This window comes from Notamacropus eugenii, chromosome 5 (genome assembly GCF_028372415.1).
Source record: "Notamacropus eugenii isolate mMacEug1 chromosome 5, mMacEug1.pri_v2, whole genome shotgun sequence".
Lineage (NCBI taxonomy): Eukaryota > Metazoa > Chordata > Mammalia > Diprotodontia > Macropodidae > Notamacropus > Notamacropus eugenii.
In genome coordinates, this window is record NC_092876.1 from 311,274,290 (window position 1) to 311,296,708 (window position 22,419).

Consider the following 22,419-nt stretch of genomic DNA (forward strand, 5'->3'; position numbering starts at 1 on the left):
AGATACCCCACAGTAACATAGGGAGCCTAAATCAGAGGGGCCAGACTTAGCCCAGTTATTGAGGCCAGTTCCATATGGACTCAAATATTTTGCTTGTCTTTCTGTGTTAATGTACAAAAATACTCTGAAGTGAAAATGAGAATAAGGATCAGAGAGATGAGAAAGAATCTTCTGCAGTTCCAGGACTCTCCAGAATGCATCCCCTGTCCTTCTACCCACCCACCTCCACATGCCAGGTTGGGGGTGGGTGGAGGGGGCAGTCAGGTCAACACCTTCTTTTCCTGCTATATCCCAAAGGTGACCAGCTAGTCTTGATGAAGTCATCTCCACAAACATTATTCATGTCTCCAGGTGAAACAAGCTCGCTTATGTGTCCTTTACCCTCCTCCCCCAGGAACATCTGACAGACCTCAAAGAGGATTTGGATAAAGACGAATGCAAACAAGAGCCTGAGGTTATTTATGAGACCAACTGTCACTGGGAAGGCTGCGCCAAGGAATACGACACCCAGGAGCAACTTGTCCATGTAAGTGATGGCGAGGAGAGGCCCTTGGCATAAATCAGCACGGCCACGGCCGGCCAGCCCTTTGTCAGAAGGCTCCAGACAGCACCAGTCTGGGCCGAGGACTTCAAAATATGCAAAAAAGAATTATGTCATGGAGGCAATGTGACATGGCAGGGATGAACTTGTCTGCAAAGGGGAGACATTGATACATTCATATTTCATGCTGTTAGCAGCATTTTCAGTGACAGGCTGGGCCAGAACTACCTTCATGTACATGTGCACATATGTATGAATGTCTGTATTGGAATAATTAGAATAGGGGGAGAGGCTGCCCTACCCCCAGGAAAGGACCTGCCTTTAAAAGATGACAGATCTGAGTCACCTGACACTGAGTTTCCATGGACAGCCACAGGATAAGGGAAGCATTCAGCACCTGCCCTCCTATTTGAGTGTCCTGCCTTCTCCATAGGAGTGCTATGGGGGTGGTTGGACATCAGGCCCCAGATGGTTTCCCCTTCTTCTTTGGTTTTCCAGTCCAATGAGATACTACAGAAATGGTGTTCTCCTAAATAGAAGTCCATCTGGTACCATGTTCATTATCATTGCCCTCCAACACTGACATCCCAATAAGTCCCTTGACGTGAAACTGGTCATGAATTTTAGACAGATGTGGCTTTGAAGAATCCCAGGCTAAAGTCGCTCCCTTACTGAATGAAATACTCATTCAGAAGTTTTCTCTTATCACTTAGAAGAAACTAGCCTGTTCCCCTTCTCCCCAGACCACTTCCAGAAGACAATTAATATTCTCTCAGCTCTATTAATTTAAAGCTGTGAGCTAACTTTCTAAGCTTTTCCTAATTTCATAAGATTATCCATTGCTTTTGCTTTTTCTCTTTTTCTTTCTTATGAAAACTCTGGACCTCTTTGCCATTTCTTTACAAAGGCTTCATCCCCAAAACCTTGCCCATGAAGACAAGAACTTCTCACTAAAGACATCTTTTCTGTCCCAGGGAGGTATAAGAAAGGTTAACTAATTATGGATCCTATACTTATGAATTCTATCTAAGCTTCTGAAAATCAAAAGTATTTTGGATTTATCCCACACTTTTGTATAGTAGATTTCCTATCCACTGTATAAAGGCTTCCTATTCTTTGCCTACAATATATTCTCAAAGGCTATCAGCTTTCCCAGCTTCCTCAGCTTTCAATCTCTTCCTTCTAGAACTTGCTTGCCTTCTCCTTCTATCTGGGCTTGAAGCCCAGAGGTCCAGGCTTAAAGCTCTCCTATAGGCACCATGTCTGACTGCAAACTTTTTTATGTTTAGTCAGCAGAGTTATGTTTATTTGAGGAAAGAGTCACATTCATTCACAGATCAACCTAGCCAGATTTGAAGAGGTTCATCCCCACAGAGTTGGCCATTAGCTGATGATTTTCTTGGACCATAGCAAATCCTACTATCTCCTAAGGTGTAGAAGGTGTGCATTCTGCATTTGGTGGAGGAAGTACCCACAACAATGAAATAAGGAATCTTTTGAAATTTTTAAAGTCAACAGAAAAATCTAACTGAGGGACAGACTCCCAAGGAAATGATCCAGGAGGATATGGGAAATAATCTAAAGTTTTAAAATGGCTTAAAAACTCTAGGCTTTCTCCCCTCAGCTCAGTGTTGTTACCCTACAAAGATACCTTTCAATGCTTCAGAAATGTGTCCATCTATGGGGAGAATAGAGAACAGACTTGGTTAACATTTCAAAAAATATTAAGTGAGTTTCTATCCTGTACAAGGCAAGTGTCCAGTGCTGTGGGAAGCAGAAAGAAATAGAAAATACTGTCTCTGTCCTCAGGGAGCTTAAAGTATAGTTGGAGATATAAGGCACATGAAAAGATGATTAACAGAAAGAGTGAATAGATAATAAGAGAGAACAGAGAACACTATTGGCTGGGGTGGTTGGAAAGGGCTTTATGGAAAAGGTAGAATTTTTTAGCCAATTTTAAAGAATGGGCAGATGTGGATAAACAGAGGAAGTCAGCAGATATTAATTTCATGTGATCAAACAGCCAAGATGTAGTTGTGAGAAAATGCAAGGTGAGTTGGAAGGATAGATAAATCAGTGTGGCTGCAAGAAAAGGCTTACCTTGAGGGGTTGCTTTTCGCTGTGTAATCCTTGTGTGTAGAGTAGACAAATGTCTGATATATAGTAGGTGCCTAATGAGTGTTTGTTGATGGATTGATAAAGATGAAAGCATAGCATAGAGTGAGATAGTAGAAAGCCTTAGATGTCAGAATGAGAGGTTTAGCTCCCCACATGAGAAATTCTCCACCAGAGACCCTTTAAATGGCAATGGAGAGAAAAAGGAAGGGAGACTCATCTTTCCTTATACTTGACAAAACCTCCAGAATTCCCCAGGGTTTCCTAATGGGCAGGCATGATAACATGCCCTTCTCATGATAACATGGTGGCCCATTTGCAAAGCTGCATTTTTCTTTGCTTCCAGAAATGGAAGATGATTTAGCTCAGAGTGGGAACATGGCACACAGGCGTGGGCACTGGGCAGATTATTAACAATTTGTTGCTAAGTAAACCAATAAGAAAAAAATGTTTAAAGTTGTCAAGAAACATTTTTATCATTTGAAAGGCTTTAAAAATGGAAAGTGGGGCTAATATGATGAGATTATCTGCAATAGTTCAAAGTGTTGTAGATTTCACTTGCCAGGGATGCCCATATTCATATTCATGAAGTTCAGTCCTATACCATAGAAAGCAAGACTGCTTTTCATTCCTTTTTTTTTTTCTCTTCACTGAGGCCATAATGCTTTTCAACTCCTATGCTTTCAGTTGGGTAATAATGGAGCTCTGAGTGTGGGCAGGCCCTCCATTCATCCTCTGGATCGCAAAGTTATAGAAGTTGGGGGAGGGGGGAGTAAAAGAAGGGAGAGGATGGGAGGCAGAGAGAAGAAAGAAAAGGAAGGGAGAAAAAGTGGGGGAGGGGACCACAAGGGACCGGCAGAAAGAACTAAGAAAAGCGAGGCGGGAGAAAGAAACATGAGGGAGAAAGGACTTTAGAAAGCCAATCATTCAGTGTTCCCTAATTTCAAGCCAATATAATTAGATAATACATGTAAGGCACTTTGGAAGCCTTAGAGCTTAGAGCACTAGATGAATATTAGCTGTTATTGTCATCCACGCATTATCCAGTTGACAACTGGAAGCCCCATCACAGTGAAGAAATGAACTCCTTTTTAAATATAAATTTTTAATATCTTTTGTTTTCAAATTGCCTAAATTTCCCACGAAACTTTCCTCCTGCCATTACCAATGAGCCATCTCATATACAAATAATTCTTTTAAGAGAAAGAAGAAAAAAACAAACAATAAAATGAATCGATACATCAAAAACTCTGACCACATGTACAGTGTGCCACATCTGTGGACCGCTCACCCCAACCACAGCAGAGGAGTGGGGAGAGGTGACTTCTGAGAGTTCTCATTTGGAGCAAAGTTTGTTCTTTGTCATTCTGTAGCATTCAGTTTGTGACTGTTGCTCTTTCAATTTACATTGTTTTAATCCTTATGTATGTTATTTTCTTGCATCTGCTTAATTCATCACGCATCAGTTCATATGTCTCTCCTTGCATCTTTCTCTGTACTCATCATATTTGTCATTTCTTATGGAACGATATGCCACCACATTCACATACTTCAGATTAGCCATTCCTTTCCAATGAATGTGCATCTGCTTTGTTTCTAGTTCTTTGATGTCACAAAAAATGCTATAGTAAATATTTTGGTATATTAGACCTTTCTTTTTATCAACAGCCTCTTTGGGGTATATACACAAATGTATATGCCCCACAATGTATATATGCAACAGGGTACATATACAAAGTATGTATATATATATGTATGTATATATAACATATATATACACTTGGGGTACATATAGCAATGGAATATCTTAGTAAAAGGGTGTTGACATTTAATCACTTTATTTGCATAATTCCAAATTGCTTTCCAGATTTATTATACTAAAGGAACAAATTCTCTATCCAAAATGAGAAATAAAAATTATATGGTAGAAGTATAAACTTGGAATGTGAAACTTCTGGTGGTATAAGTATGTTGAAGTCTGGGTGGGAATAAGAATAGGAAAAGGAATTTGGTGTGACAGTGATACCACTCTTACCACCAAGGAAGAAAAATCACTGAGTGTTGCTGGAAAAGGTACAACAATGCCAGCACGCTTCTCTCTTTTCTTACATCTTCTCAGTTGTGTAAGTCTGTGGCAAAATTATGAAACTGACTGAGTCTGTCTTCAGTGTCCCAGGCTCCTTATTCTGCGTCCTTACCCTTCCCTCTACCACCGCCCCAAAGTAGTTCACCCAGTGTCTTCAGGGCATTCCCCATGCTCTCTTTTTCCTTCCCTTCTATCCTTCTCCCTACTTGTTCTAATCAAAGAATTTGACAAACTCTTCCACGCTAACCACTTCTGGGCAATAGACCTTCCAATGGGATTTATTTTCAGGAAACAAAAAACTAACTCTAGAAAGACAGAATTTCAAAAGATTAGGAAATTTTTTTAAAGGGGGAGAACAACATGGATTGGGGTTCCCTAAAATTACATGAAGGAGGAGGAGGAGAAAGAGGAAGAAGCTGTGTGTGTGTGTAATAATTCTCTAATTTTGTATAGCGCTTTATTCTCTGCAAATTGCTTTCATAGATCTCATCTCATTTGATCCCCCATCATCCTATAAAGTAGACAAGTCAGGTATTGTTACCCCTGTTGGACATTTGAGGAAACTGAGTTCCATGAAAGTGAAATGAATGTTTTAAGATCATACTTGTCACTTGTGGAGACAAAATTTCAACCTCTTTCTAATACCCTACTCCATCTCATGCTAAAGTCTAACTTAACTTACTTCATAATTTTGGGGCAAAATGCTGACCAGAATGAATGATTCTTTCATCCACTCTCTAACTTGGATTGTGTTTGGGTTATATACAGCTATCACCTCTTTTCTTAACATGATGGCCTATTTGTTGGACATCTTCTGTAGCTCTTTTATGAAGACAGAAAGACAGTGTTCCCTAAAACTATGACAATTAAACTTGAGGATGTAAACACTAAGCTAGAACATGATAATAACACTCCCAGTATTGAAGACAGCAACTACCCCTTAAATAGATCATTAGATTAAAGGCAGAGGGATTAATAAGTCATCAATTTGCTTACCTCCCTGCCATTGATAGACTTGAGCCACAACTTCAAGAGACTCTTGCACATGTTAAAAGAGGACATGCTGAATAACATGCAGCAAAAGAGGGTGCAGAAGGATCACAGAATCTAGAATTTAGAGCCAGAAAGGACTCAGGAAATCAAATCCACCCCTTTCATTTTACAGATGTTTAAATTCAAACTCAGAGAATTTAGGGATAGCTGGGTGGGGCAGTGGATAGAGTTCTAGGCATGGAGTTGGGAAGATTGATCTTCCTGAGTTCAAATCTGGCCTCAGACACTTCCTAGTAATGTGACCCTGGACAAGTTGCTTAACCCTGTTTGCCTCAGTTTCCTCACCTGTAAAATGAGCTGGAGAAGGAAATATAAACCACTTCAGTATCTTTACCAAAAAAAAAAACAACACCCAAATGGTATCAGAAAGAGTTGGAAACAACTGAAAAATAAAAAACTCAACAAGAACAACAAACCAGAAAATTTAAGTTAGTCACACAGTAGAGTGAATACCAGAACTAGGATAAGAACCCAAGTATTCTTATTTCCAGTGTAGTTTTCCTTTCACCACACAGTGAAAAAAAAAGGCAGTAAAACAAGGGAACATGGGTAGATCCTTTTGCGTTTTATGGTTTTCCTGTTGCATATAGTTTTGGCTTTGAAATGACTATTGGATCTTGAAATAGTAGAGCTAGGATTTAGGGTCTTCTGGTCCAACTCCTTCATTTTACAGATGAGGGAACTGAGTCTCAGAAGTGGAATGAATCTATTTGAAAAGGGACGTAACACTTAAAACAATGAGAGAAAACTCTGACAGTGACATGTCATGCATCAGCAAGTACCAGGAGGTCATGGTAGGGATAATATTTTTCCTAGCACATACCCAGATACTGAGTAGGAAGGCACTTCTGTCATCCTACAAAGAAGGACGCTGGCACAAGCTCCACAGATGAGATAACTGTACAAATGGGGCCATGCCCATCATAAAAACAATACATTTATTCAATATGTTTTTATTTTTGTCTGTGTGAATTATAGAATATCCAAGTTGAAGGGAACCTTCCTTACTTCCTCAGCAAATAATGACATGGTTATCTCTTGAATATCAGTAGTGATAGTGAACTTACTACCTATAGAAAGAGTCCATCCCATTCTGGGGTATCCTTTATTGTTAGGATGCTGTTTCTTATATCAAACCTGAATTAGTCTCCCTATAACTTCTACCTACTGCTCTCTGTTCTATTCTCTGAGGCCAAGCAGGAAAAGTTCAATCCCTTTAACACATAACAGCTCTTCTGATAAAGATCATTTCCCGACATGTTCTCTTCTCCATGCAATAAACATCCCCAGTTCTTTCAATTATACTTTGTGTGGCATGGTCTCAAGTGCTCAAACTGTCACCATCTTCTGGACCTGTGCCAGTTTATCAATGCCCTTCCTAAATGTGGCACCTAGAAGTGAACAAGGTACTTTATATGTGGCTTCACCAAAGTAGAAGACAATTTGAGAGATGGTTGTTTTTCTCTCATATTTAATATCTAATTATTTTATTAGGACCAAGTTTTTTCCCCTTTTCTACTTCCTCATCTAAAAATCAACCAGTGTGGGAAATGTTTCTAAAACACTTGCCCAACCAGGTTGCCTAAGATCTAATCAAAGACAGTAAAAGAAATTTGAAGTTTGGGCTAATTGGGCATTCCCGATCATTGTGTTTACTGAAACAGGTCTGGGAAGCATTAGATTCTCCCTTTTGTCAGACAGGTAATATGGAAATTGATGTCTCTTTGAGCAAGATTTGGGTGACCCAAGTCACATACCCAAAGACCTTCATATAACCCACCCTTTCATAATATTCATTCTCTCATTAATTGTTAACCAATCAGAGTTGATTGCCACCCTCTTGAACACCTAGTCTTTGAAAAACATATAAACTGTAAGCCCAACCTCATGAAGGGTCTTTGGCCATCTTAGAACAGATGATCATCCTTTTATTAATAAACATATTGGTATTATTAATAAAAAATGATTAAATTATCCAGAAATCATGTCTCTTGAACTTTTTAAATGCCACACAGTAGAACTGCTATCTCTTTTGGTTTTGTTTTGGTTTTTGGCATGCTGCTCATAATTGAGTTTAAGGTAAATGCTACTGTTCCATTTCTTAGCTGTAATATTATCTTGTTGATTCGTCTTGATTTTATAGTACTTTAAAACATCCAGGTCTTTTCTCCATGAACTGATGCATTTATCGAGTGCAACTAATGAGTTGCTTTAAACACAAGTATAGGACTTGAAATGTATCCCTATTAAGCTTTATCTTATTATTCAACCCATCATTCTAACTTGTCAAAAAAATTTTGATTGGACTGGATTTGAGCCATCTTAATCATCTTCCTTCTTTCTTGCAGCACATTAACAACGACCACATTCATGGGGAGAAGAAGGAATTTGTCTGCCGCTGGCAGGACTGTACCCGGGAGCAGAAGCCCTTCAAGGCTCAGTACATGCTAGTGGTACACATGCGCAGGCACACTGGCGAGAAGCCACACAAATGCACGGTAGGAAGACTGATAGGTCAAGTAGGAAGATCTTTCCCTTTGCTGTCATACACTGTAACTGAGATGTCTTAAACTATTTAAGTTTCTTATCTCACTAGAGGGGTTTAAATATGTTACCAGAAATTACCGATACAAAATGTTTTGAGTTTCTAAAAATACAGAACTAGAAATTAAGAATGCTTCTGTACTTTGAAAAAAAAAATCTGTTTTCTAGATTTTTTTCTTAGAAGTCTCTTGTGGTTTCCCTGATTGTCCCGTTCTTACTGCCACCTGAGTCATTTCTGTTAAGTCCTCACCTGCTGCTACTCAAATCATCCCCCTTTTCTCCTGTTCAACAATCCATGAACTCATTGAACCTATTACTCATCCTAATCTCTTAAGGATATCTAATGGGCTGTGTATCAGTGCAATAAATACGTGGAAAATGGAGTACATTTGCCAGTGCTTTTATGTCAATCCTTCCCATAATCCAAGACAGTGAAACCATCACATCTAGACCCATTATATTGCTTCCCCTCTCAATAGATGAAAGAGGGGTGAGAGGGAGGGAAAGAATTGACTGAAAAGTGTAGAAAATATGAGATTTCACTGTGTTTATTATCTGTTGATTATAGAGGGAGAGGGAGAAAACTATTTCACCCTTTTAAAATGTAGTTTTAAAAGTTCTCCAACACTGTATATCCTATGCATACATTAAAAGTAATTTTTGAATGCCCAATAGCTGCTAACAGAGATGGCTATTTTAAGTGATCCTCTGGTTATCAATATCAAGGGAGGCATAAAACAGGAAGACCTGTGCTTTCCAAAACTGCTTACTGCTACCTTGGAGGCTGTCTAGCAAATAATACAGAGGGGAAGAGGGACTTCCCAAAGATGATGAGTTACTCCAGATTTTCTTGTTTGCAGATGACATTGTACTGATTCCATCAAGTCCCAGGATAGGGCCTCCTCACTGAGAGCAATATCTACTCTGAGATTAGATTCACCATCGACACAGAAAAAATTAAATATTTATTTCCCAGACTGCACCATGCAGACAGAGGGGAAGTCCATAAGAACCTATTTATTGTACAGTCATGCCAGATGAGCACAGATTTGAATAAGGAGCAAGGAAGTAGATTACATTTCATCCAAGAAATTGTTCAGTGTTCTCAATGATCCCATGCTGCTGTCTGACATAAACCCTCGATATTTAATGATGTCATTCTCCTGGAAATGTGGCATAGCTAGTACAAAAAAAGGAAAACAAAAAGAAACAACTTTAAAGAAACACCGTTTTTAAAAACAGGCAAGTAAAAAAAATATACCCAAGTTGGAGTTTTCTGCCCAAAAGAAGATGGAGACATCATACCTTCGATTGCTACTAACTGTGAATCCCTTGGCCTCCCTCATGACGTAGCACAACCTTTGAAACTAATTGGAGATAAACAAGACTTTAATCCAGGGTGATGATATTGGCGTGGGATTGGAGAGAGAAAAGGAGAGATGTCATGTGTGATATGCTTCCTCTCCATAACAAGCCCCACATCTCCTGACCCCACACTTCATCTCATGTTTTTCATTCATCTAGCACTATCTTGCAGCACAACCATTTTCTCAAGGTTCTCTTGGAAGGCTTGAAATCTTCCAAAGTTCCTCCCAGTCTGGTGATGGGGAGGATCATCCCCTTCTTGTAGCCCAATTATATCTGTGCCACTGGAGTTCTTTCATCTCCATTGTTTTTGCCTTAATTGGGGAAAAGATCCTTAACTAGGGCTATGTGGGTAACCCTTCACCCTCTCAAAGACGCAGAATGTGAATTGTCAACAAGGCCTATTGACCAAGGCTTTTGTGAGACTCTTGGCCTGATTTTTACCTTCTCAAACATTACTGGTAGCTCTTAGAGCCCCAAAGTCATCTCCTTACAGAGAGAGGTGAAGCAAGCAAGGAGGAAGTTGTGGGTCTAGCCCAAGCACCTTTCTTCACTCTGTGCTCTTCTCCTTTCTCAAATTTCCCTACCACCAGTTTGCTGAGCTCCCTCCAGCTGTCCAGAGAGATCACACACTGCCTCCCTCCTTCCCCACTAGCTGCCAAAGACCTGCCTCTCTGGGGACTGACTCATGTTCCAGATTGACCTTTTCTCTTCTTCCTATCAAAAATTTCCACTTGCTCAGGGCTGTGATCTGCTAGCTGTCATCTGGGAAAGTATCTCATAGACCAGACTAATTCACACTGGGGGTTAATTAGTGACAACAACTTAAGAGTTCACACTCTAAAAATGTTCATATTTTACATTTATTATTTAATTATTTTTAGCATTCTTTTTAAATTTTGACTTCCAAATTCTCTCCCTCTCTCCCCCCTCACCACCCACTGAGGTGTGCAATATGATATCAATTATACATGTGAAATCATGCAAAATATATTTTTAGATAAAAGCAAGACAAGTAAAGTAAGAAAATTGTACTCAGAGTTGATCAGTTTTCCCTCTGGAGGTGGTAGCACTTTTTTCTTTTATCATGAGTCCTTTGGAATTGTCCTGGATCACTGTATTGATTGGAGTAGCCAAATCTTTCACAGTTGATCATCATCACCGCACTGCTGTTACTGTGCAGAATGAAAAATTATTACATTTTAAAAGAGGCTTCCTGGAGCCCCTGAGTTGTGGCTGCTTTATTTTATAGATATCTTTTGTTTTTATATCACTTGCATTTATGAAACCATCCTTTTTCCCTCCTTTACCTAGTGAGTTGTGCCTTTAAAAAAGAAAAAAGAATTTAAAAGGAAGAGAAAAGTACTTCAACAAAATTAAGCAACACATCAGCCTTGCCTGATATGCAGTATTCCACACCCATAGCCCCCATCTCTGCAGAGAAGGTAGGGAAGTTAGGCATCTAGACATTAAGCAGAAGGAATAAATATATAATTTTGAAAGTTCAAGCAGATGAGAGGAATCTGTTGAAAAAGGGGGCTCCAACCCGTTAAATATCACCACAGTTGTTAATTGTTCTGTCTATAGGTAAGGATATTCTCAGTGTCAGACACTGACATAGAACTGACTATCTTTTAAAGCAGGGGTTCCTAACTTTTTTCATCCCAGTACCTCTTGGCAGCTAGTTAACCTTCCTATGCCCCCCATTAAATAAGAAAGGAAATAAATTCTAGAGTTTACTATGCAAAGGCTCATGAAAAAGAAAATAAAGATATTAACTAATTTCAACAAGATACTATAATTATTACCCCATTGAGAAGCTTCTTATGCCACCCCTCCTAGGGATGTGCACATTATAGGTTGAGCACCCCTATTTTTAATTTAATAACAGCAATAATAATAACCAACATTTTTATATCACTTGCTATGTACCAGACACTATGCTAAGTAATTCTCATAGGTACTATCATTATCCCCATTTTACAGTTGACGAAACTGAGGCAAACAAAGGCTCAGTGACTTGCCCAGGATCACACAGCTACTAAGTGCCTGAGACTAGAGTTGAACTTAGATCTTCCTGACCTATTCTTACCTTGAGCCCTGACTAAGCCACAAAATTGTGGTTGAAGACAATTCTTCTGAAATTTTTTGCCTTTTAAAGTGAAACTCTCTCTCTCTCTCTCTCTCTCTCTCTCTCTCTCTCTCTCTCTCTCTCTCTCTCTCTCTCTCTCTCTCTCTCTCTCTTTCACACACACACACACACGCACACGCACACATACACGAACATGTATGGGTGTAGAGAGAAAGATTGATTGATTCAGGGTATTGGTGGGCCTGTTATGTGAGATAAGAGTAGTCCAAAATATGAAAATCCAAATTTACTAGATAGACTGAACTGGAGGATGGAGGGGAAGCTCTATTTATATTGTCAAAATAATTCACCTTACAAAAGAATTGATCATACAATTTTTTCAGGTTCACTGGCATATTTTAGATTAAAATATGTTTGTGTGTTGTTCTCCTTCTAGAAAGAGGGAGGGGATCCTATCTTATCTAAATTCACATCTGGCCTTTTAAGCAAGCCCAATGATCTGTACATCATCAGTACCGTATGCAGATATCCCTATATACATATATGATAAATTTTAATATATTGTTGAATATATAAACAACAAGCCTCTTAGACATATTTATTTGGAAAAGTGAGGAAAATAGATGCAATGAAGAAGTTGAATTTTTCTTTCCTCATAAAGAATATTGGGCAGTGGAATAAATGCTCAGGAGAGATACACGACAAGAAGGTTTAATTATCAAGTGAACTATAAAGACATTAGTGGCATTCATAAGAGAAATATTGCTGTGGGCTTTGTTAGCACTGGAGGATTCGTGGAGGAGGAAGGATTTGCCTTAGGTTTGGAAAACAACTTGCAACCCAATGTAACCTTTAAAAAAAAGTTTGAACGAAAGTAGCATTAGAGAAAGAGGTAGGGAAAGCCTTCTTAGTTAGAATTCTATAACATTAGCTCTGTAAGGTACCCTTACAGACCATTTAGTCCAGTCCCTCTCTGAAGAAACAGACTAGAGAAGTCATCCAAGGATCAAGCTAGAGAGTTCATGGTCAGGACTAAAACCCGATACTTCCAACCTCTTCCTTTAGCTGCACCATACTGCCTCTCCTTAAGCAGGACCCCCTGTTTTTAGGTGTAGCTTCATTTTATGGGCTTATTGATTTCTTCATCATTCATTCATTTCTTAATTTTCAATTTCAGTTTGAAGGATGCTCAAAAGCCTACTCCCGACTGGAGAACCTAAAGACTCATCTGAGGTCCCACACAGGCGAGAAACCTTACGTGTGTGAGCACGAGGGATGCAATAAAGCCTTCTCTAATGCTTCTGACCGGGCCAAGCACCAGAACCGAACTCATTCCAATGAGGTACCTCTTTAAGACTCAGACTTTGGAAGGTATCTGGGGAGGTGGGTAAAGTCAGAGAAGGAAGAACACTGAGGCAGGCTCTACAGACGGGTTCCTGAAGTTTCTTTAGCCAAGAGCCTTTAACTCCACTGTCTATTCCTGAAAGGAGGGAGCGGGATGGTCAGAAGAAACCTAGGCTAATGAGGTGAAGTACTATGGCATCATGGGGAAAAAATGCTTTGCTTAGAATCCCCAGCCTTCAGATAATAACTAGCCTCTTGCTGCTGGCTTCCTGTATGACTCTAAATAAGTTACTTAAACTCTCAATTTTCCCTTCTGTAAAATGGGGCTCACAGAACGTTCCTCACAAGGTTACTGTAAATACAAAGATTACTAGGTACTCTGCAGATGTGTTCTATTATTCTGAATACCACAAGACCTACCATCAGCTTATCCAATGAAAGTGTGATCCAAATTGTTACATCATATGAAAATGACTGTCAAAATGATTTAACTTTGCATGGGAGAAGGCAATCTGAACTTCCCAGTGGGACCTTTTTGCACCTGATAGTGACATTCTACAAAAGAAAATCATGCCTTGGCTTTTTGATGTAAATTGATGAAGCACAATACATGCTTTGTTAATGTCAGTTAATTTAAGCCCACTACCAGTACTTAAGGACTCCAGAAAACTGGCTTTATTATAATGCATGTGATGGTCTGCTGCAACAAGCAAATACCTGCGGACTGAATTTTATATTGACATTAGTCTAACAGACTAAAGAAAAGTTCCTAATGTTTAATAACACTTTTGACCACTTAAAAACTTTGCTGTAAGATTAATTTATACCAGGTATTCATCATTCAAGAAAAAAACTATAACAATTAAAATTCATATGAATGTGGAGCCACACAGCTACACATGTATGATGTGTGTATTTCAATGATTTCATCGTAGCGTCCACTCTTTCCTTGTATAGAGATTGTACATCCAATCAAATCTTAGAAGACAGTCAATCAACAGGCATTTATTAAGTGCCTACTCTATGTTGAGCACTCTACTAGGTTTTAGGGATACAACACAAAAATGAAAGTGTGCTTGCTTTTAAGGAGTTTACGTTCTGTCAAGGGAGACAATGTGTACATGTATAAGAATGTGCAAACTAAATTCAGGGTAATGGATGAGGGAAGAGCACAGGCACCATCAACTGGAAGGACCAAGAATGGCCTTGTGTAAAAAAAAATGAAGCTTTAGCTGAGTTTGTAATAAAACAAGGGATTGTAACAGGTAGAGGTGAAGAGTGGGGAGTGTATTCCTAACATGAGGGATGACCAGGACACAGGCATGGAGATGGGAGCTGAATCATGAAGAATCACAAACAGGAAAATGTTTTTTGACCATGAAGTACAAGAAGGGAAGTAATATATAATATCTGATATAAAAAGATCAAATTGTTAGGTTAGAGCCAGGTTGCAAAAGGTCTTAAATGCCAGACAGAAGTCATATTTGATCATAGAGGCAATTGGGAGTCACTGGAGGTTATTTTTTTAGTACATCATAACATGATTAAACATACTTTGAGAAAATCATTTTTATCATCTGGTTGGAGGATGGATTAGAGTGAGGAGAGGTGAGGCAGGAAGGGCAATTTGAAGGTTATTACAATAGTCTAGGAGTGAGATGATAAATTAGGGTGACAGTCATGTAAATAGAGAAAAGGGGATAGGTACAAGAGATGCTGTGGAGATAGAAGTGACAAGATGGAGCAGCTCATTTTATGTTATGAGTGAAGGAAAATGATTATAATGTCAAGGTTGCAAACTGGATAATTAGAATGATGGTGCTGCCCTTAACTGAAATGCGAAAGTTTGTAAGAGGGGTGAGTTATGAGGAACAATACTAAGTTGTTCTGAACATATCGAGTTTGTGATATCTATGAGATATCCAGTTTGAAATATCCAAAGGGCAGTTTATGATATTGGACTCGAGTTCAAAAGAATTATTAAGACTGGATGTACACATCTGGGTAGCATCTTCATGATCATCAAACCCATGGTCATTGATGGAAGTGACCAAGGGAAAGAAGGTGGAGAGAGAAGAGATAAGGATGTAGGACAGAGTCTCAGGGTCTTCCCACAGTTAGATCATAAAGGTCATAAAGACAAGTAACAGAATCAAGTTTTCATGATTTGCTGTAGGAAAAATAGTTCTTCACCTGATTGGCAGGCCTGTTGTGAAAAGCTTTGCTGGTCTTAGCTAAGCTAATCCTTCCAAGCCAGATATCTCTTTACTGACTTAACTATTGAGAGCAGACGTTCACTCCCATGCCAGAATGAGGCATCACACTAGGAAGATGGTGTGTATATATTATTAAAATCCACTTAGAAAGCTTTAACGGAAGGGAGCCTGGACTTAGGATCTGAAGGCTCAGGTAAGATATTACAGTAATGGCTAGGAAAACTCTTTGTAAATTCTGACAGAGGTTTTATTTATATTTTACAGTCATGGGGAATGGAACTGGACCTGCGATATCATTGGTAGAGGGAATCCCTCTACCAATGCAGGTCAGCACCTTCTTTGTACTTATGATCAGAGATTTGCCTCACTAGTGACTTGCCCTGGGTCACACAGATAGTATCTGTGAACTCAGGGACATGAATTCAAAACAACCTCAGACACATACAAGCCTGTGTGACCCTAGGCAAGTCATTTAACTGTTATTTGCCTCAGTTTTCTCATCTGTAAAATGAAGATGATAGTAACATCTACTTCACAGGGTTGTTGTGAGAGAAGTATCAGATCATAATGGTGAAATGCTTTGTTCAGTGCCTGGCATATATAAATGGTAATTATTATTATTATTTAAATTTTTGGTTAGTCAGAGCAGGTACTTAAACCCAGGCTTTCTCAGTTCTGAGACCAGCTTCCACACCCTAATTATTTAGGTACACTAAGGCAAATCCCTTCCTCTCTTTGGGTCTTAGTTATCTCATCTATCAAAATGGGAATAATAATATTCACCTTACCTACCTTAAAGGATTGTTGTGACAGTCAAAGGAGATAATACATTTGGAAAATTTTAAAGCTAAGACAACTACAGGGCATTGTTATTATTTACCTACAAAACCAAAAGGGAAAGACCAAGAAACTGGAAGTAGTTAGCAGATGAGTGCAGGGAATGGTAGCCCCAGATGGCCATTTGGCATTAATACCATGGTAGTTTTCTCTTGCATTTTTACTTTCAAGAATTATGTTACTGAGCTCATCCTGGGTCCTCATGGTTTGAGTCAAAAACCTTCCATTCAGTTGTCTGTGAATATGTCAAGACACTTAAATCCCTTCATGAGCTGCCCCCCACAGCCTGAGTCAACTCCCTACCATGAAGAGCCAAGGCTTTAGGGGGAATTAGAGATCAGAGGAGTGATTGGTCCTAGAAAAGTTTCTTGCTTGTCAGAGAATCCACAGGTCACCATTTTCTCCCTTGGAATATTTTAATGACTCCCCTAAGCAGTTCCGATATGCTCATTACCTGGATTTTGGCTTTAATGAAGGGATCTGGCAAGAGCAGTGGAATTTCTCAATTAACTAAAAAACGCCCGCACATCATAAATACCAACATGAGTTATCACCTTCTTCTATGGGACCGACTGTAGTAAGAAATAGCTCTTGACATTTACCATGCCCCAGACACCTCTTTCTCTCTGGGTCATACCAAGCAAGAACCCCTGCTTTCTTGCTTACACATATTACTAACTCTCCAACCTGCATTTTCTAACCTTGTGTCCAACTGGTTCCCTCCATTAACCATCCACTCCAACCATATTGGTCTAATAATTGATAGTGTCTGCCAAGGTTTTAGAGCAGAAAGAATTATGATAAAATGTTCATGGTTTCCCCAATATGCCATGTACATTCCTACATCTGCTTTTTTGATCATGCTCTTCTCTTTCCTTAGATTGCTTTTTCCCTTATTCTTTACTGGACTAAATCCTACCTGTCCTTCAAGGCCTGTGACTTCATTATAATGCTTGGTGTGTTCATGGATCTTTGGAGGCTATGTTTGGGGAAAGAAATAAGGGAAAACAGTTGATATAATAATGTGAAACCTATTGTGGACCTTATAAAGGCCATTTTTCCCCCAAGGAAAGCCTGGATCAGGAATTCATTCAGTTCAGCAAACACTGAGTGCCCACTGTGTATACAGTATACTTCACTGAATAACTGTGGCTGTCCTCAGAGTTAAAAAGACCTAGATTAAAGCCCTTACTGTGATATGTACTGACTGTGTGACCCTGAGCAAATTACTTAACCTCTCAGTGGTCCCTGGAAAACTCTTTAAAATTCTAAGTTGTCAAGGGGGTACTGAGCTATTTTGGTAGCTTCCTTTTTGGAGATTATTAGGAAACCAGGTGAGGCAGGGAGTGGAGAGGGAATGATCCGGGCACTGTTATAGGTGCTAGAGATTTCAAGGTAAAAATGAGACAGTCTCTTCCCACAAGGAATACATATAACCAAGGGCCAGTTGGGCCACGTATCGACCAGCTAGCCCTAGACAGCAGACCATGAGTTAGCTTCACATCATATTCACCCATCCTCCGAGGGCATCCTGCCATCTGCTTGCAACCCTCATATTGTTTACCTTCTCTTTCTACCTCCTGAGAATGTAACATGCTTCTTTGGTCACCCCACTCCTAGAGTGTTATCTTCCCCTATTAGAATGTAAGTTCCTTAAATGTAAAGATGGTCTGTTATTTTAATGTGTGTATTCCTAGCATTTAGCATTTAATGAATGCTTTGTCATTTGTTCATCACCACTTTATAATTTGTTAGGTGAACTATTAGTGAGTTTCAGCTTTGTCTACCACTGGATAAATGTAATGTGATTCCTGAAAACTGCTGAATCATCAGATATCATGAAATATTTGAGAATGAAGAAAGGCATTACAGTAGCTAAGAATAAATGTAATAGACTTGACCCTAGGGACAGTGAAGAGCTCACTAGACTGGGTAACAAGGATTCTGGATTCCAGTCACAACTCTGTCCCTGAAACGATAAGTGATCTTGAGTGAGTTGCTTGGCTTGAATTTGCTCATTTATAAAATGAAGGTAGGATTACAGTGAATATGTGCTTTGCCTTTGGGGATCTAGTATGACCAAGTCTGGTAAGTTATAGCACCTAGTAGTTTGAAGCTTATGTTTTGACTGGCTTGTAGAGGATGAGGATGATTTTTTTCTTATCTGTGTATCTCCAGTTCCTGGCCCAGTGCCTGGGACACAGTAGGTACTTAATTATTGTTGATTGATTACATACATGCATAGTAAAATTTAGAGAACAGACTCATCACAATTGTTGCTAAGAGATTGGTCATCTATATATTATGGGAACACATCTGGAGTGTTTCATGATCACTGAAATAATCACTCCCTCCCTTCATCCATCCAGCTATTTGTCAAGTGTCTTCTTTGTGTTCAGCACTGTGTTAAATTCTTGGGGGAAAGGAGAACGTGTGGTAATAAAGAAGTGTAAGATACAGTCCTTGTTGAGAAACCAGCACCCTAGTTAGCCTGACAAGATATACACACATGCAACAGCTAGGAAAACAACACAAGGCATTAAATAAGCATATGTTATAATTGTGTGGTTTGAACTTTACTACAGTAATTTCAAGAAGGGAGAGTGAACCAGAGTCATTAATGATCATCTTATGGAGAATGGCTTGAATTCAGAGAAGGTAGCATGGGTGAAATATTCTGATTGGGGAGAACAACACAACCAAGAAATTTTGGTAGGGAATAAGCATGGCATTATTGAGGTCCCCCTCAGTAACACCACTAAGATTCAATAATCTTTCCTGTGTCATTAAAATCAGACTCCCTTTCCCCCAGAAACCCTACATCTGCAAGATCCCTGGTTGTACAAAGCGATACACGGACCCCAGCTCTCTCAGGAAACATGTAAAGACAGTACATGGTCCCGATGCCCACGTCACCAAAAAGCAGCGCAATGATGTCCACCCAAGGGCACCTCCACTCAAGGAAAACGGTGACAATGAAGCCAGTGCCAAACAGGGCCGAGTGGGGCTGGAGGAGACCTCAGAGGCTAACAGCACCAGTCAGGCAGTGGAGGACTGCTTGCATGTCAAAGCCATCAAGACAGAGAACTCGGTGGTAAGTGTCAGTGTTGCCCTTTCACCCTAAGGCCCTCAAAACCTGTGTGTTTGTCACTCTGGCTGGCCAGATCACAAAGCTAAACAACACAATTCAAGAAATCTCTGTCCTCAGCTACCATAGATTGTCCTGAAACCTGTAAAGTTTGGTTAAAGACCCATCAATTCCCAGGTCAATTCCATATTGTGATCCATGCCCTCATCAACAAGCTCCATTTTTTCTCTTTTTAACTTATAAAACCAATTGGCAAATCTCCATATGATGGACCTGAAGCATAAGAACCCAGCTCATCATTTCCTTCTGGGACAAAGGACCCAGTTAATAATTACAAAACAAAACAGAAAACTGGCTGCTATATTTCTGGGCCAGGCTGAGAAGACTACGTGAGTGAAACAGTGAGAGATGAGTCAAAACACCTAGAGGCAGGTGCTGCTCCCATGTTTCATGTGATGATATTTAGATAGGTTTAAATATCTTAAAAGCTGTGTATCTGCTCTTTTTCCATTTGTTGTATAATTAACTTCCCACTGTGAGTCCTTAATTCTAACCATTTGTTCTTTGTCTCTTCTTCTTTTCTTTACTATACCTCCCTAAGGATAGTCGGTACTAAGGTGAGCAGAGTATTCCTTTGTGTTAGGCTATGGTATAAGTGCTGTCTGTATCTTAGATGTGATGTACTAGAAGTTGGTATTGTGTGTGTGTGTGTGTGTGTGTGTGTGTGAGTGATCTCAAAGGAATGATTTTAGTAGTCCATTGGAAGCTTTGTAATTAGAGATAGCAGGAAGGGACACAAGGAAATAAGAGTTCTTATTCTTTTTCACTTGGGTATCCCTTCAAGAGAACCCACCTTCCCCCATCACAACATGGATTACTCCCCTTCACCGACACCATGTTCTCGTAGTCAAGGTAGCCTTCTTAGGGTTTCTCATACCCAGTGCTCCATTCTCTGTGTGTGTCCCTTTACCCTGCCTGCTCCATGTGCATGGTATACCTGTCCTCCTTACCAGTGCCTCTGACTCCTTCATTTCCCATAGGACTTCATTTAAATGCCATGTTCTCCACAAGCCTTTACTGATTTCCCCAGCTATTAGAGCTCTCCCTTCCAAAATCATCTTGAATCTATTTTTCACTATATTTTCAAAGTACCTATTTATGTGCCTAGTGTATCCCTGATAGTATATGAGCCTCTTTAGGGCAGGGAATGGTTGACCATGGCCTTTGTATCTCCAGTATTTAGCACATTGGTACATTGTAGTGCTAAATAAATTCATTTTTGTTGGTTGATACATTGATAGAACAAGGGTCTGAATGTCTTCCGGCTGATTCTTAGACAAGGGTTAAGATAGGCTGTTAATCCAAACTAATTACCATGGTCTCTGCTTAGTGGACTCAGAAATCTTGCCCTGTTAGTTCAGGTTCTCTGGAGCACAAGGTGGGGAATAGGAAACCAAATGAGCAGAAGTGAGCTGGCCTTTCTGGTCTAGGATGCCATCTACCACAGAAAGTGCCAGGTCCTGCTCAGTCATCATAGCAGTCCCTTCTATAGCAACAGAGAAAGCAAAAATAAGATTCAGAGGAACGTAAAACCATAAGCCAGTTTATTCCCTCCATTCATTATCTACCAGTGTCCCAGCAGAGAAGCCAGGAGTAGGTGGGGAACAACTGTTCCAAGAGATAAGTAGCAGCCACTAGTCAGCCAGGGAGATGAAATATATAACTACTAAGGTTGTTAGCAAACACTGGCTAAACTTGAAGGACAAGTATTTAGCTAGTCCCTCCTGTGGACCCAAGACTATACTAGTCACTGTATAAAATACCTGAGAAAGAAAGTACATATCCCTGCCCTCAAGAAACTTATGGTTTGGCTGGAATGATAAGACTAATGGAGATGAAACCCTTGTATAAACCAAGATACAACCAATAGCTAGACATATAAGTGCTATAGGAGCTAAAAGAAAGAGTCACAGTGTTTGAACCCAGCTCCTCCTCCCCCAGCAAATTCTCCTATGAGAATGGACATGTATATATGTGTTACGAATTTGTACATTGGTACGGGAGCTCACCTCTGGTTTTTAGCAGTCCAGTACTGGTCCTTGATTGGCTGGCTCACAATCCTTTGTTCTATTTTCCCTCAGTTGTATCAGTCCAGCCCCGGGGGCCAATCATCCTGTAGCAGTGAGCCCTCACCCCTCGGCAGCGCCAACAACAATGACAGTGGAGTAGAGATGACCATGCACAGTGGAGGTAGCCTGGGAGACCTGACAACGCTGGATGACAACGCTCCTGTCGCTGACTCAACCGTCCCCTCTGGAACGTCAGTGGTCAGCCTGCAGCTGCGCAAACACATGACAACCATGCAAAGGCTTGAACAGCTCAAGAAGGAGAAGCTGAAGACAGTCAAGGATTCCTGTTCATGGGCAAACCCGGCTCCTCAAGTCCGAAACACCAAGCTGCCTCCTATTCCGGGAAATGGTAAGCTGTGTACTTGTGCATGCCTTACAACCTGGGGGAAGGGACATCATGGTAGAGATAAATGATCACAGAAATAGGGATCAGGAAACCTCATTTCTAATCCTACTCTATCACCAGGCTTTTCACCATGCGGGGACTCAGTTTCCTCCTTCATTCCTCAAATGAGGAATTATATCAGATGATCTCTAAGGTCCTTCAATATACATATAAATACATCCTACCTCTCTACTGCCTTACTTCCCTTCACATACTCTGAAATCTGGTGACACTGGTGTCAATGTTGCTTGCACCAGACACTCCATCTCCTGACTGGGCATTTTCGTTGACTCTCCCCCATGCCTGGGCTATTCTCCCTCCTTATCTCTGCCTCCGGGCTTCTTTTAAGTCCTAGCTGACATCCTAACTTCTATAAGAAGCCTTCCTCAATCCCCTCTCACCATAGTGCCCTCCCTCTGAAATTATCTCTGATTTATCCTTTATATTTCTTGTTTGTAAATAGCTGTTGGCATGTTGTCTCTTTCATTATACTGTGAGCATCTTGAAAGCAGAGATTTTTTTCTTTCTTTTTCTTTGTATCTCCAATGAATAGCACAGTGCCTAGCCTGTATAGGCACTTAATAAAAGCCTGCTGACTTGACACATTCACTTCCTGGCCAGGGG

At 40.0% G+C, this 22,419-nt stretch overlaps 1 protein-coding gene across 8 annotated transcripts in view; it reads left to right on the forward strand.

The window, feature by feature from the left end:
- Nucleotides 1-22,419, forward strand: part of GLI2 (GLI family zinc finger 2) — a 394,999-nt gene that overhangs the window by 367,679 nt on the left and 4,901 nt on the right. For all 8 annotated transcript variants that reach the window (XM_072613380.1, XM_072613383.1, XM_072613381.1 and 5 more), the window contains 5 exons: nt 395-526; nt 8,144-8,293; nt 12,974-13,138; nt 19,006-19,287; nt 21,423-21,759. In XM_072613380.1, the coding sequence (XP_072469481.1) occupies nt 395-526; nt 8,144-8,293; nt 12,974-13,138; nt 19,006-19,287; nt 21,423-21,759 (1,066 nt within the window). The remainder of the gene's footprint in view (nt 1-394; nt 527-8,143; nt 8,294-12,973; nt 13,139-19,005; nt 19,288-21,422; nt 21,760-22,419) is intronic.